At 44.4% G+C, this 19,929-nt stretch overlaps 1 protein-coding gene across 1 annotated transcript; it reads right to left on the bottom strand.

The window, feature by feature from the left end:
* Positions 1 to 607: 607 nt before the first annotated feature.
* On the bottom strand, positions 608 to 19,348 carry LOC127315104 (MADS-box transcription factor 29-like). Its single transcript, XM_071824384.1, has 5 exons — positions 19,010 to 19,348; positions 1,188 to 1,352; positions 1,063 to 1,104; positions 883 to 924; positions 608 to 802 (listed from the first exon to the last, which is right to left on the bottom strand). Exons 1-5 carry the CDS (start codon positions 19,346 to 19,348, stop codon positions 608 to 610), a joined length of 783 nt encoding a protein of 260 aa, XP_071680485.1.
* Positions 19,349 to 19,929: the final 581 nt, after the last annotated feature.

Below are 19,929 nucleotides of genomic sequence, written 5' to 3'. Positions count from 1 at the left end.
CTCCACGTCTGGCTACTGCGTCTACTTCGGACCTTCGCTCATCTCCTGGTCGTCTAAGCGACAACCCACGGTCTCTCGCTCCAGCGCCGAAGCGGAGTACCGGGCTGTTGCTAACGCGGTTGCCGAGGTCACTTGGGTGCGGCAACTCCTCGTTCAGCTCTCATGTCCTGTTGCCAAAGCCACCGTGGTCTATTGTGACAATGTCTCCGCCGTCTACCTCTCCGCCAACCCGGTCCACCATCGCCGCACCAAGCATATTGAGCTGGACATCCACTTTGTTCGGGAACAGGTGGCCCTTGGACACATTCGAGTACTTCATGTGCCCACCTCCCAACAATTTGCGGATATCATGACCAAGGGTCTCCCTACGGCATCATTTGAGTAGTTCCGGTCCAGTCTATACGTTCGGTCAGGCGACGCTTTGACTGCGGGGGGTGTTGAGATACATATCCTTGTATATCCGGATGTGTATCTTCTGTAGTTATGTATAGCAATACATATCTTTGTATTAATTATTGGACCCGCCTCCTTCCTTATATAGTCGAGAACGTGGCCTATATATAACGTCATATGCACACAATCAATACAATATGAGTTGCATCCTTCTCTACAACCACAAACGTAGGTTGGGCTGCAGTCCAAATCCTTGCGCGTCGGGAAGCTGCTGCTGCGGCCACAGCTGAAGCGACGTCGACAACTGCTCCTCCACCTCCGGGAAGAAGCCCCCGAACAGTAGCGTCGGCGTAGTGCTGCCGTCTGCGGCCTCCACGGCGACACCATGCTGCTGCCCGTCCTCGGTCACCTGACAGAGAGCCAGAACACATTCAGACAGCCCGTATACAGATTACGAGGAGGCAAGCAGTGCAGATTACTGAAATTAACCTTGTGGAGAAGGAAGATGTTCTGGTCCTTCAAGATGTGCACCTACAGACACACGCAAGCAAAAAAATCATTCACAAGTACTAACATGTTTTGGAAAAAAAAAAAACACAATTACCATATGAGAAAATTATTGCTTATCTGCATCTTAATTCATTTTGGTTCCCTTACGGTTACAGTTACCTTGAGGTGTGATTCGTCCAGCTGCTGGCTCAGTAGTACATCATGCACACAAGAAACACAGGTTCAGCTGCTGGTTCAACTTTTTTGAGCTCTGAATTTTGTGCAGAGATTGTGTATGCGTATACCTTCATTTCCCGGACTCTGCCCAGTGTCAACTCGAGCTGCTGATCCAGATTATCAAGCTCCTCCCTGGTAGCCCCGGATTGCAGGTCTTCTCCAGTCTGCCTCCTCGGGCTGGCCTCGAGACGGTCACGCTCACGCCTCGGCTCTGCGATCTCCGTGAACATCGCCTGCACTCAAGAATCAGAGATGCCTCTACTTGATCAGTCAAGAATCAGAGATGCCTCTACTTGAACTGGGTTTGAACGCACGGGCGAGAAAAAGGTGGGCAAAGCCATGCACTCCGCCTGGGTCGTCGCGGGCGCGTGTTCCCGCATTGCCGATTTTGGCAAGTCGTGGCGGTCACCGCGGCTCCGTCACGGGCTCCGAGTGTTGCCCTTCAGGGGAAATGGCGAAAGCCAAAGCGTGTCCGTGACACGGCCGGTGACCGCCGTTTGATGTTTGGACATGACAAGCGCAGCACTACGCAGCGAAAGCCATCAGCAGGCGACGCAGGCTCGGCCGGCGGTGAGGGTGGAGGTGAAGCCGGCGGAGGTGGCGAGGCGGCGCAACATTTTGCATCTAGTGTGGTGGTGATGGAGTGCGGCAGCTACGACATGGAGGTGGTGGTGGAGTGTGACAGCGGCGAGTGTGGGATTAGAGCGGCGGAGGACATGCTTTATAGGGAGAGACGACGTGGGGAACTTCGGCGGGAAGCAGTGGAGAACGGTGAAGCATTAACGCGGTGGCCACGTGGGACGATCACGTGGGATGACCGCCGCCCCGTTTTTTCCTCTCCTTCCGATTCATATGTACGCCCCGTCGTTTCGTGGCCTCGACGCCTTTCTCCTTCTTCGACATCAGCTTCTTTGGCACCTTCGCCTTTGTTTCGCGGCCTCCGGTGGCGGCACGCTTAGAGCCGGCTGGACATGTAGTCTCCATCGGAGCTGTGGTGGTGGCTACGGCGGTGGTTGTGAGGGTTTGCTCGGATTCCATGGCATGTGCGGCAAGGAGGACATCTATCGCAACGGGCTGGAGTGTTGGCGCCATTCAACTTTAATTTTTTGGGCTGCAAGTGGCGGAAATGTAAGCGGCGTCTGAGCCATCGGCGTGCGTGCCCTACGTGAGAAACGGCGGTCACTCGATGTGACCGCGAAGCATCCATGCGCAGACGCAAACTGCACCGAGTTTGTGTCTCCACAAATAGACTGATCACTATGCGTTGCGTCGCTGGACTTGGATTTAGACGGATATTTCAACTGTGTCGGTCGCTCCGTTTTCGTGTACTTGTTGTTGTGGATATACTTCATAGGTATACCATCGACATGGTCCGATTCCGGCAAGCCCGGGTGGCCCACAGATGATGGCATATGGCCCACCGGGCGGCCTAGTTGTTGTTGATCAAGATGGAAGATGTCCAACCCAGGAACAAGGAGCCGGATCCGAACCGCACTACGAAGGTAGCCGGATCCGAACCGCACTACGAAGGTAGTCGGAACCGAACCGCCCTACGAAGGTAGCCGGATCCAAACCGCCCTACAGAGGTACCTGGATCCGAACCGACCTACAGAGGTACCCGGATCCGAAGAGGTCTATACCAGGAGTCAGATCCGTGAAGGCCCATGAAGGAAGCCGGATCCATGACGACAAGTTAGGAATAGGTGGATCCTTGACGTACACGGCAATGTAATATAGGCAAATTGTATTCCGGGTAGGACTCTCCGTAGAATCCCTAGATCCGGGCGCATATATAAGCCGGATCCTGGGAGCCCTGAGGGGAGATCTCGAGCTAGAAGCGAGACAACCACAACTCATTGTAACATCGCGAAAGCGCCCAGATAATTCCAGACAAGCAGCAGTAGGCCCTGTCATCGTGCAGGTGTTCCGAAGCTGGGTAAATCGCGTACCACCGTCCCGAGTGCACTCCGCCCAATGGCCCCTACTTCTTTTCCCCCTCGTGAGGATCCCTCCTCCGGGGTACCGTCGATTAGGCAACGACAGTTGGCGCCCACCGTGGGGCCAGCGGCGTCTGGAGGCCAGAACCGGGAGGGTTCCACCATGGGAAGTTTCAACTTTCCGATAGTCCTTCTGTCGAATTCTGGATTCCGACTAGGACAGACCCCGTCAAGTTCTTCATCATCCCAATAGACGGGTTACACATCTTCATCGGCGAGACTGTCGATTTCGACGGAAACGCACTCATAAGTGTTGCAGCTACGACCGCCGCTGCGTGATGACCCACAAGTATAGGGGGTGTATCGTAGTATCTTCGATAAGTAAGAATGTCGATCCCAACGAGGAGCAGAAGGTGTTGACAAGAAGTTTCGATGAAGGATTTACTGTAAATGCTCACAGACAAGTATTCAGGGGGTTTTGATGTAACAGTTGAATAAAGTACGAGTAAGTAAAGTGCGAGAGTAACAATTGCAGCAAGTGGCCCAATCCTTTTTAGCACAAAGGACAAGCCGGTTTGTTTACTTATAATGACCAAGCATTCTCGAGGACACATGGGATTTTAGTCTAGTGCTTTCGCTACATACGGCTAAATAATCTTCATTGTTATGATAAGTGTTGTGTGGGTGAACCTATGCTAATGTACCGCCCTTCCTAGGACTAATACATACTTGTGATTATACCCCTTGCAAGCATCCGCAACTACAAGAAAGTAATTAAGAATAAATCTAACCACAGCCTTAAACTCTGAGATCCTGCTATCCCTCCTACATCGATATACCAACGGGGGTTTAGGTTTCTGTCACTCCGGCAACCCCGCAATCGGCAAACGAGTACAAGATGCATTCCCCTAGGCCCATAAATGGTGAAGTGTCATGTAGTCGACGTTCACATGACACCACTAGAAGAATAACACCACAACTTAAATATCATACCATTGAATATTACTCAACCATAGTTCACTACTAACATTTAGACTTCACCCATGTCCTCAAGAACTAAACGAACTACTCACGAGACATCATATGGAACATGATCAGAGGTGATATGATGATGAATAACAATCTGAACATAAACTTGGTTCAATGGTTTCACTCAATAGCATCAACAACAAGTAGAAATCGATACCGGAAGAGTTTCCCCTATCAAACAATCAAGATCAAACCCAAATTGCTACGGCGATGACGGTGTCCAGCGGTGGAGACGGCGGTGATGATGGTGGAGATGATGATGATGGTGATGGAGATGATGTTCAGCTCGATGACGGTAACGATGGCGTCGATTTCCCCCTCCCGGAGGGAATTTCCCCGGCGGATTCCTGCCCGCCGGAGAGCTCTGGTCTCTCTGGTGTTCTCCGCCCCGCAGAGGCGGCTGTAACTCTTCGCGAGGTACCCTCTGTGGCTTAGGTTTTCGGGACGAAGGATTTCGCGAAGAAAAGGAGGCGAAAGGGGCTGTGGGGCCCCCACACCACATGGTGGCGCGGCCAGGCCATGGGCCGCGCCGCCCTATGGTGTGGGCCCACCCTGGGTCCACCTGGCTCCTCCTTCTGGCTTCCTTCGTCATCTTGAAAAATAGGATTTTTGGTATAATTTCCTTCCACAGTTGATCTTCCGAAATATTGCGTTCTGACGGTGCTTTTTCCAGCAGAATCCTGGCTCCGGTGCTTGATCCTCCAATAATGATGAAACATGCAAAATAGATGAAATAACATAAGTATTGTGTCCCAATATGAAATATATCAATGAATAACAGCAAATTATGATATAAAATAGTGATGCAAATTGGACGTATCAACTCCCCCCAAGCTTAGACTTCGCTTGTCCCCAAGCGAAACTGAGCTCGATAAACAGGACCACATGTTTATGGAGTGAAGAGTCGATAAATAAAATACGGACAAGAAGCATCATATTCATTCGCACAAGACATTATAGTGGACAACTTCCTCATATAACTCAACTTGAAACAAGTATAAGGTAATCATAAATAAAGGTGCATAAAAAAAAATCATAATTGGTGATGGCAAACTTCGTTCTTGGTCAGAGAACAATTAACAGATTATACTTATCTCATTGAGCAGCGCTCTCATGTTAAAGTTTATAAGGCACAACTTGCATACTCAAACATAATGGTCTCTTCATGATCATTGATAACTTGCAAAGCTATATTCATTCAGATAAAACTTGTACTAAACAAGGAAGAATAAAAGACATGATGAAGCAAATCACAATATAATGGTTTGATCACAACTACTCAAATGCTTGCTTGAGATGGAGGGAAATAGGTTTACTGACTCAACATAAAGTAAAAGACAGGCCCTTCGCAGAGGGAAGCAGGGATTAAATCATGTGCTAGAGCTTTTTCAGTTTTGCAATCATATAAAGAGAATAAAAGTAACATTTTGAGGGGTGTTTGTTGTTGTCAATGACTGGTAGCGGGTACTCTAACCCCCTTGCCAGACAAACCTTCAAAGAGCGGCTCCCATATTATTTTCATTTTATGTAGCACTCCTTCCAACCTTTCTTTCACAAACCATGGCTAACTGAATCCTTGGGTGCCTGCCAACAATCTCATACCATGAAGGAGTGCCTTTTTATTTTAGTTTTATTATGATGATGACACTTCCCCCAACCTTTGCTTACACAAGCCATGGCTAACCGAATCCTTCGGGTGCCGTCCATCAATCACATACCATGGAGGAGTGTCTATTTAGTTTAATTAATTTGGGACTGGGAATCCCATTGCCAGCTCTTTTTGCAAAATTATTGGATAAGCGGATGAAGCCACTAGTCCATTGGTGAAAGTTGCCCAACAAGATTGAAAGATAAAACACCACATACTTCCTCATGAGCTATAAAACATTGACACAAATAAGAGATAATAAGTTTTGAATTGTTTAAAGGTAGCACATGAAGTATTTACTTGGAATGGCAGAAAATACCATGTAGTAGGTAGGTATGGTGGACACAAATGACATAGGTTTGGGTTAAGGTTTGGATGCACGAGAAGTATTCCCTCTCAGTACAGGTCTGTGGCTAGCAAGCTTAAATAGCAAGCATAAGAGTCGTAGGATACAAACAAATATACATGTGATAGAAACAATCATGCATCTTCCTTGTAAGCACAAACAATTTTAACTTCAGAATAATAAGCTATGAGCTAACAAGAAAGAAAGACAATGAAACATCTACATGTATTTCTCTTTTCTACTTAAACCTCAAAGTGTTGTTGCTATTGACCAATGCTAAGTTTGCCAAAACCAAATAGATTTATTCAATGCTCCCAAAGTGATACCAATACTAACAACAAGGTAAATCATATGATAGAGATTGCAAACTAGAATAAGATGTGCAATATGTAAATGATAAGACTTCTCATTAATATTCCATAACGATAACTCACACCAAGGGATACATAGATAACCAACTAAAGGAGAGATACTTCCAAACTGCAACCCATCTTATATGATAACTTCCCTACTCATGATATGACACTACTTGACAATAAAAGTAAAAGGTAGTGATGATGTGATACCGCGGCACTCCCCCAAGCTTGGAACAAACCAAGGGGATGCCAATACCGATGATGAATTACTCCTGCGGCTATGGTGGTGATGAACTCCCGTCATCAAACTTCCAAGGAAGAGGCTCTCCATCAAGAAACGACATCTTGGTCTCGGGAATCCTGAAACTAGCAGCACGGCTTATGTATTTAAACCTGTTTTCATACTCACAGTTCTGATTCTGAACGTCATAGAGTTGTGCTTGGAGCTTGTTGGTGGTGTCGTGAAGTGAGAGGATGTCGCTCCAAAGCTTTGCAGTTACCTTCTCATGTTCAGCAATGAGTTCAGACACAATCCTGTGGAAGATATCCACCTCACGCTCAGCCATCTTCTTGTATTTCAAAACCTCTTGTTCTAGCTTCTCCATCCTATCTTCCAAGCTTCCTTCTCCTTTAGGACCCTGGACATCCTTTACCTGCAATTCTACTTCAGCAAGCAGCAACTCCTTGGGGTGCATCCTCAGCTCCTCCATGTACAAGTTGCCAACATCCTTGCAGGAGCTGTCCTTCGGAGTTTCCGACGAAGACATGATGGCTCTAGATCCGAAACAAATCCTGGCAGAAACAGCTCGAAACAAAACACGTCGAGAAAATGATATACGGACCTCCAGGGGTCCCGGGAATTATATAGCAAATATTTTCATGACAAAAGGAAAGTACCAGATCGAACCAGAGTCGGAAAGGGGCGACGAGGCGGCCAAACCATAGGGCGGCGCGGGCCCAGGCCAGGCCGCGCCGGCCTATGGTGGCACCCCCTCGTGCGTCCTTTCCACTCCGTTTCGAACTCGTAATTTTTCATATTTTCCAAAAACAGCAAAAATATTGTTCGGAAAGTAAATTGCGTACTTTTCATTACCAAGATCGTTACCTATTCAAAGTCGAGTTCTGGCGGACTGTCAATTTGCCCTTTGATGAAAGCCTCCGGTGTTTCCACTTGAATAATATCAACATCAACATTATAAGAATCACCCGAGATATAATGCTTGAGTCTTTGTCCATTCACCACTTGCGTGGCATTGCCTTGGAGAGAGCTGATTTTGATTGCTCCTGAACGATACACCTCCTCGACAACATATGGTCCTTCCCATTTCGAGAGTAATTTCCCTGCAAAGAATCTGAGGCGAGACCGATACAATAGGACTTTATCCCCAATATTAAATTCTCTTTTGATAATCCTCCTATCATGCCATTTTTTAACTTTCTCTTTAAAGAGTTTAGCATTTTCATAAGCTTCACTTCTCCATTCATCTAGAGAACTTAATTGCAACAACCTCTTATCACCGGCAAGTTTAGGATCTTTATTTAATTCTCTAACAGCCCAATAAGCTTTGTGCTCTAGTTCTAAAGGTAAATGACAAGCTTTCCCATAAACCATTTTATAAGGTGACATTCCCATGGGATTTTTATAAGCAGTTCTATAAGCCCATAGTGCATCCTTCAATTTACTAGCCCAATTCTTTCTAGTTTTATTAACAGTCTTTCCCAAAATAGATTTAATCTCTCTATTTGATAATTCTACTTGACCACTAGTTTGAGGATGATAAGCGGAAGCAATTCTATGATTAATACCATACTTAGCAAGAGTTTTTCTAAAACCTCCATGAATAAAATGAGAACCTCCATCAGTCATGATATATCTAGGCACTCCAAATCTAGGAAAAATAATATCTAAAAGCATTCTTAAAGAGGTCTCACCATCAGCACTTTTTGTAGGTATTGCTTCCACCCATTTAGTAACATAATCAACAGCAACAAGTATGTGAGTGTTGCCTTCTGAAGAGGGAAAAGGTCCCCTGAAGTCAAATCCCCAACAATCAAACAGTTCAATAACAAGAGTATAATTCATAGGCATTTCATTACGTCTGGAGATATTACCAACCCTTTGGCATTCATCACAAGATAAAATAAACTTTCTCGCATCCTTGAAGAGAGTTGGCCAATAAAAACCTGATTGTAGAACCTTTTGCGTGGTTCTTTCTCCGGCGTGATGTCCTCCATAAGCACTACCATGAAATTTACTCAGTATCTCTTGTTGTTCATATTCGGGAACACATCTTCGCATAATACCATCCACTCCTTCTTTATATAAGTTTGGGTCATCCCAGAAATAGTGCCTCAAGTCATAAAAGAATTTCCTCCTTTGTTGAGCTGAAAAGATTGGAGGCAAGTACTTGGAAACAATAAAGTTAGCATAATCAGCATACCAAGGACTGTCTCGCGAGCTCACCTTTATTACAACCAATTGTTCATTTGGAAAACTATCATTAACAGAAACAGGATCATAAGCAATATTTTCTAATCTAGACAAATTATCAGCAACAGGATTATCAGCACCTTTCCTATCTACAATATGTAAATCAAATTCTTGCAAAAGAAGTACCCATCTAATAAGCCTTAGCTTAGCATCTTTCTTTGTCATAAGGTATCTAATTGCAGCATGATCAGTATGAATCGTAACTTTTGAATCAACAATATAAGATCTAAATTTATCGCAAGCAAAGACTACAGCTAATAATTCTTTTTCAGTTGTAGCATAATTTCTTTGAGCAGCATCAAGAGTTTTACTAGCATAATGAATAACATTCAGTTTTTTATCTACTCGCTGTCCAAGAACAGCGCCTACAGCAAAATCACTAGCATCACACATAATCTCAAAGGGTAAGTTCCAATCAGGAGGTTCAACTATAGGAGCAGTTGTTAAGGCTTTCTTAAGAGTTTCAAAAGCTTCCTTACAATCATCATCAAAAACAAAAGGTACATCTTTTTGAAGAAGATTAGTAAGAGGCTTTGAAATCTTGGAGAAATCTTTAATAAATCTCCTATAAAACCCAGCATGAACAAGAACACTACGAATACCTTTAACATCCCTAGGATAGGGCATCTTCTCAATTGCTTCAACTTTAGCTCTATCAACTTCAATACCTCTCTCAGAAATTTTATGTCCCAATAAAATTCCTTCATTAACCATAAAGTGGCATTTCTCCCAATTAAGAACAAGGTTAGTTTCTTCACATCTCTGCAAAACTTTATCAAGGTTTCGCAAGCAACTATCAAAAGAATTCCCATAGACAGAAAAATCATCCATGAATACCTCTACAATACTCTCACAAAAACCATGAAAAATAGCAGACATGCATCTTTGAAAAGTAGCAGGAGCATTACATAAACCAAAAGGCATACGTCTATAAGCATAAGTTCCATAGGGACAAGTGAAAGTGGTTTTCTCTTGATCTTTAGTTTTAACAGCAATTTGTGAAAATCCAGAATAACCATCAAGAAAGCAAAAATGAGTATTTTTAGACAATCTTTCTAGCATTTGATCAATAAATGATAAAGGGTAATGATCTTTCTTAGTAACTTTATTAACTTTTCGAAAATCAATGCACATTCTATACCCTACAACTACTCTTTGAGGGATGAGCTCATCATTATCATTAGGCACAACAGTCATTCCTCCTTTCTTGGGAACGCAATGCACAAGACTAACCCATCTACTATCAGCAATAGGATATATAATATCAGCTTCAAGAAGTCTTAATACCTCATTCCTTACCACTTCCTTCATCTTCGGAATTAGACGACGCTGATGTTCAACAACAGGCTTTGCATCATCTTCCATATTAATAGCATGTTGGCAAATAGAAGGAGAAATCCCTTTCAAATCATCAAGAGTGTAGCCAATAGCTCCTCGGTGTTTCTTCAATATTTCCAATAACCTTTCTTCCTCAATCTCTGAAAGCTTAGAACTAATAATAACAGGATATATTTTCTTATCATCAATATGAGCATATTTAAGATTATCAGGCAAAGGCTTTAAATCAAAAACAGGATCTTCCTTTGGTGGCGGTGTTGTACCCAAATCTTCCACCGGTAAATCATGCTTGAGAATAGGTTGGCGAAGAAAAATTTCCTCAAGCTCATCTCTTTCTTTCCTAAAAACTTCACTTTCGCTATCCTCCAAATGTTGCTGCAAAGGATTATTAGGAACAAGAACAATAGATGCACACTGTTCCATTTTAAAATCATCACTAGGCAAATCAGCTTTATAAGGAGTTTTGGTAAATTTAGAGAAGTTAAACTCATAAGATTCACCAGCAAATTTAGTCAAAATTTTCTCTTTCTTGCAATCTATAATAGCTCCACAAGTATTTAGAAAAGGTCTACCAAAAATAATAGGACAATAATCACTAGCAGCAGAACCAAGTACCAAAAAGTCAGCAGGATATTTAATCTTACCGCATAAAACTTCCACATCTCGAACAATACCAATTGGAGAAATAGTTTCTCTATTAGCCAGCTGAATAACCACATCAATATCTTCAAGTTCACAAGAATCAATTTCGTGCATAATCTCCGTGTAAAGCTCATAAGGAATAGCACTAACACTTGCACCAATATCACATAATCCATAATAGCAATGATCACCAATTCTAACAGATAGCATAGGAACACTAGCTTGTTTGGGTTTATTAGGATGTGAAACAATATTAGAAGCATCTTCACAGAAAATAATATGACCATCCTCCACATTTTCAGTCACAAGATCTTTAACTATTGCAACAAAGAGTTCAACTTTTATTTGTTCCTCGGGTTCTACAGGTTTCTTTTCACTTTTATGAACCGCACTATTTATAACAGAGTACTCCTTCATTTTAGCAGGGAAAGGAGTTTTTTCAATATAAGCTTCAGGAATAACATGATCAGCAGTTTCAACTACAACGCATTTATTAATAGATGAATCAATTTTATCTTTATACGGTTCATGATACTTATCAAAATTCTTCTTTGGCAATTCATAATGAGAGGCAAAAGCTTTATAAAGATTTGCAGCAACTTGAGAATCAAGACCATATGTAGCACTCATATTACGAAATTTATCAGTATCCGTAAAAGCTTCAATGCATTTATAATCATAAATTATACCTGATTCTCTATCCTTGTCGTTCTCCCAACTTTCAGTATTTTCTTGGATCCGATCAAGAAGGTCCCTTTTAAACTCTTCTTTGTTGCGTGTAAATGATCCATAACAAGAAGTATATAGCAAGGTCTTGTCTTGAAAAGAAAGTCTTGCATAGAAATTATCAATAATAACATTACCAGGAAGCTCATGAATGGGGCATTTGAGCATTAAAGACTTCAATCTCCCCCAAGCTTGGGCAATACTCTCTCCATCATGAGGCCAAAAATTATATATGTGATTCCGATCCTTGTGAATTTCACTTGGAGGATAGAACTTAGAATAAAACCGGGGCACAATATCATTCCATTCAAGAGAATCCCCATTATCCAGTAATTTATACCAATGCGCCGCTTTACCAGACAGCGATAAAGAGAATAGTTTCTTCCTCACTTCATCCATAGCAATACCTGCACACTTGAATAAACCGCATAATTGATGTAAGAACAATAAATGATCTCCAGGGTGGACAGTTCCATCCCCTTCATAGCGGTTATCCTTAACACGTTCAATAATTTTCATAGGTATTTTATATGGTATCACTTCCTCACCTGGCGCCTCATCCACTACCGTTGCAGTAGTAGTAGATTTCCCAAATAAAAATTGAAGAGAAGATCTCTCCATAATGACTTATAGCAGCAGGCAGAAATAAAATCAGCACAAACGTGAAAGGTTTTCCTTACCAATTCCACTTACCAATAGCGCTTCACTCCCCGGCAACGGCGCCAGAAAATAGTCTTGGTGACCCACAAGTATAGGGGGTGTATCGTAGTATCTTCGATAAGTAAGAATGTCGATCCCAACGAGGAGCAGAAGGTGTTGACAAGCAGTTTCGATGAAGGATTCACTGTAAATGCTCACAGACAAGTATTCAGGGGGTTTTGATGTAACAGTTGAATAAAGTACGAGTAAGTAAAGTGCGAGAGTAACAATTGCAGCAAGTGGCCCAATCCTTTTTAGCACAAAGGACAAGCCGGTTTGTTTACTTATAATGACCAAGCGTTCTCGAGGACACACGGGATTTTAGTCTAGTGCTTTCGCTACATACGGCTAAATAATCTTCATTGTTATGATAAGTGTTGTGTGGGTGAACCTATGCTAATGTACCGCCCTTCCTAGGACTAATACATACTTGTGATTATACCCCTTGCAAGCATCCGCAACTACAAGAAAGTAATTAAGAATAAATCTAACCACAGCCTTAAACTCTGAGATCCTGCTATCCCTCCTGCATCGATATACCAACGAGGGTTTAGGTTTCTGTCACTTCGGCAACCCCGCAATCGGCAAACGAGTACAAGATTCATTCCCCTAGGCCCATAAATGGTGAAGTGTCATGTAGTCGACGTTCACATGACACCACTAGAAGAATAACACCACAACTTAAATATCATACCATTGAATATTACTCAACCATAGTTCACTACTAACATTTAGACTTCACCCATGTCCTCAAGAACTAAACGAACTACTCACGAGACATCATATGGAACATGATCAGAGGTGATATGATGATGAATAACAATCTGAACATAAACTTGGTTCAATGGTTTCACTCAATAGCATCAACAACAAGTAGAAATCGATACCGCGAGAGTTTCCCCTATCAAACAATCAAGATCAAACCCAAATTGCTACGGCGATGACGGTGTCCAGCGGTGGAGACGGCGGTGATGATGGTGGAGATGATGATGATGGTGATGGAGATGATGTCCAGCTCGATGACGGTGACAATGGCGTCGATTTCCCCCTCCCGGAGGGAATTTCCCCGGCGGATTCCTGCCCGCCGGAGAGCTCTTTTCTCTCTGGTGTTCTCCGCCCCGCAGAGGCGGCTGTAACTCTTCGCGAGGTACCCTCTGTGGCTTAGGTTTTCGGGACGAAGGATTTCGCAAAGAAAAGGAGGCAAAAGGGGCTGTGGGGCCCCCACACCACATGGTGGCGCGGCCAGGCCATGGGCCGCGCCGCCCTATGGTGTGGGCCCGCCCTGGGTCCACCTGGCTCCTCCTTCTGGCTTCCTTCGTCATCTTGAAAAATAGGATTTTTGGTATAATTTCCTTCCACAGTTGATCTTCCGAAATATTGCGTTCTGACGGTGCATTTTCCAGCAGAATCCTGGCTCCGGTGCTTGATCCTCCAATAATGATGAAACATGCAAAATAGATGAAATAACATAAGTATTGTGTCCCAATATGAAATATATCAATGAATAACAGCAAATTATGATATAAAATAGTGATGCAAATTGGACGTATCACTGCGCTGGACAAAGCTGCAAAGATTCGATCTGAGTTGCTGGACCTTCCTAAAGAAGACTCCGCCTTAGATCTGAAAATTTCAAATACTGGTTTTGGTAGTCGGATCCACACCTATATTTTTGGTTGCCGGATCCGCGCCTACGTTTTTGATAGTCGGATCCGCACCTATATTTTTGGTTGCCGGATCTGCGCCTACTTTTTTTAGTAGTCGGATCCGCACCTTTATTTTTGGTAGCCGGATTCGCACATATATTTTGGTAACCGGATACGCACCTAATTATTGGTAGTCGGATCCGTACCTTTATTTTGGTGATCGAATTCGCAGTCGCGGTAATCTATCACGCACCAGCTCGATGGAAAGCAAAGCAAAAAAACCAAGGTGGAGACATACGCGCCGATGTTGCATGGCATACAGGGACCAAGGCGGAAACTTGTATTTGCCTAAACATGCTTGGTCAGCTTTGTTGGCTTCACTTTCCGTCCTTGGTGAGATGGTCGAGATGGAACCAAGGATGCATCCTCGGAAGCAATTAGTAATCTCACAAGATGTTATAGCACTACGTGATTGATTTTGCTACCTCATGTGCTTTTCTTAAATTCCGAACAGTCAAAGTGAATTAAGGCTTCATGTAAGAACCAGGGACACTGCATGCATGGATCCGAAGCCAAAAAGCATGTGTGTTACTATCCCGGCTAAAATTGGCTTCGTTGCACGGCTCCGCGTCAGGCTTTTGCACCGATTCTTTCCGGCTTCTCTCGTGATCGGCTGTCACGGCTGATCTGATGGACGGCTATTTTTGCTACCTACGGCTTCATCTTCGTCGCGCACTATTCCAACTTCGTAATAGAGCAGCTTCATCGTCATCGTGCAATACACTTAGCCGCCTCGATTTTTATCGTGGCCGGATATGTCTTCTCCGTAAATAACGTTGACTCCGCTCCAAACAGCTAAGTCCCTATTTATATTTAATATTTTAAAATTTTATGATCATGAGATTAAGATTGGTTCACTCATATCCTGAGTCTTTTACCGCTTTCACTGTTGATCATATCTTTTCGACGATTTTCCTCGTGCTCGTGAAAAACTTTGTACTGTTTTTGCTGCATAAGGCTCCAGTACGCTATAAAATTTCCACCTTCGGGCGTTAGCTTGAGTTTTCTGGCCTACACGTTTTCTGTTGTTTATATGTGGATTTCTTAGTAGTGACATTTCGGTACTTAAAGCCGGCCTCTGTTTCGGAGGTTCTTGATTGTTTCGCTATTAAGCGCTATCGCCTCAGCAGATGTTCTGTGCTTAAAGTTTGCCGTCTCGCGAAAAGTCAAGCATATAAACCAGAAGAACGGATAAACCAGCACTTGCTTAAAACATATAAATTACATTAACTGTTCAAGATAGTCGAGTTTTTTCCGCCTTGACAGTTTTATGTTGTTCAACTGCTGCATAGTTTCAGCTTTAAAACATTTGTTCAAAGGCTGTTTTTGTTCCGCCTTACATTTGTTCGTTGAACATGATAAAAAAAACAATTTAATACAAATATGTTTTTATGTTTATGTATCAGGTACATGACACTTGGACGTACAACAGTCCCCCGAGGTTAGGCGGATCCATGGCGTGCACAGCTGGAAAAGCAACTTGAGTCTTGATTCCGCTATGCTTAGTCGGAACCAACCCTCGGGGGCTGCGGTTTGATCTTAGGTGAAAAGTGTGTTTCCTTTCGGGTATCAGTGCTGGAAATTTCCGCCTAGACGCTTGGGATTTACGCTATTCCCAAGTCACATATAAGGATAAAGCTACTCTAAGAGCACCAAGCCGGATTTTCAAGTAAATTCACCTTGGTGCTCGGGGGCTACATCGATGAAGTTCTCTTTTGAGCAACAAGCTGAAAATTTTCCACCTTAACGCTTGGGGGCTAAGTTTCTGAGCATCGAGTCTCCTTGGAGCAAGCCGACTCCACGCTCGGGGGCTACATACATATGGTTATGTCAAGAAAATTTTCAAAGATGGCGAAAATCTGGCTAACTAGTCGGATCCGCACCTTAATTTTTTGGTAGCCGGATCCGCACCTCAATTTTTGGTAGCAGGATCCGCACCTAATTTTTTGGTAGCCGGATCTGCACCTCAATTTTTGGTAGCCGGATCCGCACCTAAATTTTTGGTAGTCGGATCCGCACCTCAATTTTTGGTAGCTCCGCACCTAAATTTTTGGTAGTCGGATCCGCACCTCAATTTTTGGTAGCCGGATCCGCACCTAATTTTTTGGTAGTCGGATCCGCACCTATATTTTGGGTTGTCGGATCCACACCTATATTTTGGCTAGTCAGATCCGAACCTACATTTGGCTAGTCGGATCCATACCGAAGATTACGCTGGATGGTGTCTCCGAAGAATCTGACCATTTGATCATGAAGTTTCCGACCAATACTTGGTTGGAGATATGAAGTTTGGAGTCCTTCAAGATTCTCTATTATTCGTTCCATCCAAAGGATGAAGATACATGCGCAAGCTGAGCTGGATGGAAGAACGGTGAATCTTGGAGAACTCTGGGGGCTACTGTTGTGGATATACTTCATAGGTATACCATCGACATGGTCCGATTCCGGCAAGCCCGGGTGGCCCACAGATGATGGCATATGGCCCACCGGGCGGCCTAGTTGTTGTTGATCAAGATGGAAGATGTCCAACCCAGGAACAAGGAGCCGGATCCGAACCGCACTACGAAGGTAGCCGGATCCGAACCGCACTACGAAGGTAGTCGGAACCGAACCGCCCTACGAAGGTAGCCGGATCCAAACCGCCCTACAGAGGTACCTGGATCCGAACCGACCTACAGAGGTACCCGGATCCGAAGAGGTCTATACCAGGAGTCAGATCCGTGAAGGCCCATGAAGGGAGCCGGATCCATGACGAGAAGTTAGGAATAGGTGGATCCTTGACGTACACGGCAATGTAATATAGGCAACTTGTATTCCGGGTAGGACTCTCCGTAGAAACCCTAGATCCGGGCGCCTATATAAGCCGGATCCTGGGAGCCCTGAGGGGAGATCTCGAGCTAGAAGCGAGACAACCACAACTCATTGTAACATCGCGAAAGCGCCCAGATAATTCCAGACAAGCAGCAGTAGGCCCTGTCATCGTGCAGGTGTTCCGAAGCTGGGTAAATCGCGTACCACCGTCCCGAGTGCACTCTGCCCAATGGCCCCTACTTCTTTTCCCCCTCGTGAGGATCCCTCCTCCGGGTACCGTCGATTAGGCAACGACACTTGTAGAGATGCCCTGCAAGCTCTATTTCGTGTGCGTGTAGAGAAAACCGCAGCATGCAAAAGCCAGCAGCAGGCGAGAAATTTCGTGTGCAGCTATCAGAGAAAAGCATGTGCGTTCATATTAACCATGAGACACCATGCAAGCTCCATTCTGAAATTGGATTGGCATTACACACACCACATACATACAATTTTTACAAATTTAGCTAGAGGGCAAGAAAATAAGGTAGGTGTTCCCTAGTTAGTTCCATGATATCCACAAAACCCACAGAAACTATAGTTTATGTACAAAGTAATTGATCACGTAGTACGAAATAATTGATCATGATGCCAAAATATGTCATCGAGTACAGAAAAAAATTGTTCATGAGGAAAAAAAAGTTCAGCCATAACAAAAATGAATTTGATTATGAGGAATTTTTTTTCATTGTTACAAATACTACATGGAGTTTTAGCCCCGTAAGGTAAAATAACCAATTTATTTCTGATACGCCTCCTTTTTGAGTGGTACGATACATCGATTTGCCCTTACGTGACTTCTCATGCTGTGAGTGTGCCAGCAGGTTAATATGCCTCCAATTCCAAACGGAAAACGCTGCCTCTCCCCCGGGGAATTGAGCGTGTTGCTTCCCTCTGCCTCGAGAGTTGGACACGTGTCCTTTGTGGGTCCTGCTCGGTCTTATCTCCTTCCATCTTTCTTCTTCGTGAGTTAGGGCACGTGCAATGATAGGGAAGGTGCGTCTTCTCTTAGTAGTCCACATCATCTAGGGAAACGATACATACAAATGGTACAATGTATTAACTTTTATTATCTCTTGCAATAAATGAGAAATAATTATTTTTAGTACAAAATTATGTGACTAAGGGAAGACAAGTGCTAAGGGAAGACAAGTGCTAAGAGCATGTCTAACAGAGCCCTTAAAACGCCCGACCCCGTAAAATAACCGCCGATATACTGCTCTACCCGGCCGTGTAACAGACCCCTTAAAACGCCCAATCCCGTAAATTTTTTACAGTTTTGGCTACGGGGCGGCTCCTCGCCCCTTACAAGTACAGGGTGGGAGGCTGAATACAAGGCCAACCCCTCACCTGTGGCGCGCTGAATTTTCACCAAATTGCAACTGCTTCAGCCATGGAGCCCCGCTGGAGAAACGTGCGACCACCTCCGCCGCGCCGCAGTGGGGCTGGAGGAGGAAGAAGGAGAGGAGGAAGAAGGGGAAAAAAGAAAAAAAAATGATTTGGCATATTCTAGGAATGTGCTATTTTACAGTTTAGGGATACGGGTTCTGCTAGCTCGTCCGAGTTTTCGGCCGGCGAAAAGTGAATACAGGGCCCTTTACTCGTATTTTAACGGGCGAAAATATACGGGGCCTGTTAGACATGCTCTAAGGAAAGACAATCATCTATAGAGGTGTCGGCTTTACGGTTGGGGTTGGAGATGGTGGAGCAAATTGGATATGGAATGTGATTCCATGAAGGTAGCTCAAGGTGTGCTCAACCCTTGAGAGTACAGGGCTACTGAAGCAGTTGTGATTGATGACTGTTGAAAGAAGATTTCTGACTTTGGCAAGGCGACTATCGTGCATTGTAATCGACAAGCTAATGTATGTATACATGATCTAGCTCGATTTTCTGGTAGGAAGAGGTTAGAGAGGATTTGGGTTGATCAGCCGCTTGACTTCCTTGTCCCGTTTACTGTAAAAGACTCAACTGTGATTGAATAAAGACACCTGAAATTTCAAAAAAAGGGAAGATAACCATCTCTTTCTTCTTTCTATCTTCACCAACTAAAATCAGTTCGATGTGGCAAGCCTAAGGGAAGGCTGACGTCACTCCATTGTACATGCCATTACACACAACGCACCTCCAAGCCCGATGCCGCCGCACCCGCAGCTCGTGTTGCCGTGCTCCACCACCGCTGCCCCACTGCGATCACCACCGCGCCACTGCAGGCCGCGCACGCCGCCGCCCCTCTGCAGCTCGCATGCGCCGCCTCCGCGACCACCAGAGCTGTAGTCGCCGCGCGCACGCCTCCACCCGCCGCCGTCATATGGTTGGCTACTGCAGCATCCCCGTCTTGCCGCTGTCGCCGCGCACCCTCTACCGACACACACCCATCTGGCATGGCCATGGCTGCGGGAGCAGTAGCCCTTGATCTCGCCCCCGTGTCCAGATACGCTCCGGCCACGAGGTCCTTCTCCATCTGCGGCCTCACGGCGGTGGCGCAGTCAGGCGAGACCCGTTTCCGCCTATCCAATACAAGGAGGAGGCGGACCTGCCGCTGCTCCCCTCTTCCCACTGCATGGAGATGTGCTGCCCCCGCGTGGAGATAGGCAGCCCCACATTCACCACGCTGGTGCTGCTAAGAGAGTTGACCACCGATGCTACAGCGAGGGCATGCAGTTTGCTAGATGCTTTTGCTACCATTGTTCTCCTGTTTTGCTAATATGATGCAAAGTATTGGCTACACTTGTTCTCCAATGAAATTGTTTTTTCGCTACTTTTATTTTTATGTTTGCTACAATCGTTCGGTGTGTGTGCTACAATAGGGTCTTTCGTGTTGCTACTAGCCGATTGCATTCTCGGGATTTTTGCTATGGGTGATGGCGATTTGCAACATATCTTTTTATTCTACACTCGTTCTATAGTGTTGCTACAATACTATAAACTTATTGCTACAATATTTCCGATGATAGTCTCTGACGAAGCTATTTTTGCTACAATAGTTTTTTCCCTGGAGATGTTTTTTATGAGGTCAACTTTTTGCTACAATAGTATTATTTT

This window comes from Lolium perenne, chromosome 7 (genome assembly GCF_019359855.2).
Source record: "Lolium perenne isolate Kyuss_39 chromosome 7, Kyuss_2.0, whole genome shotgun sequence".
Lineage (NCBI taxonomy): Eukaryota > Viridiplantae > Streptophyta > Magnoliopsida > Poales > Poaceae > Lolium > Lolium perenne.
The sequence above is the reverse complement of the archived record's forward strand: the minus strand, read 5'-3'. Positions and strand labels throughout refer to the sequence as shown.

Bases quoted from the DNA above. Each gene is read 5' to 3' on its own strand.
- LOC127315104 (XM_071824384.1), bottom strand. From the start codon at position 19,348: ATGGAGAAGGACCTCGTGGCCGGAGCGTATCTGGACACGGGGGCGAGA. The intron at 1,353-19,009 runs GTGCGTTGTGTG...TCTTGAGTGCAG, and splicing joins CGGCGGCATCGGGCTTGGAG to GCGATGTTCACGGAGATCGC. The intron at 1,105-1,187 runs GTATACGCATAC...TCTTGTGTGCAT, and splicing joins GCAGAGTCCGGGAAATGAAG to GATGTACTACTGAGCCAGCA.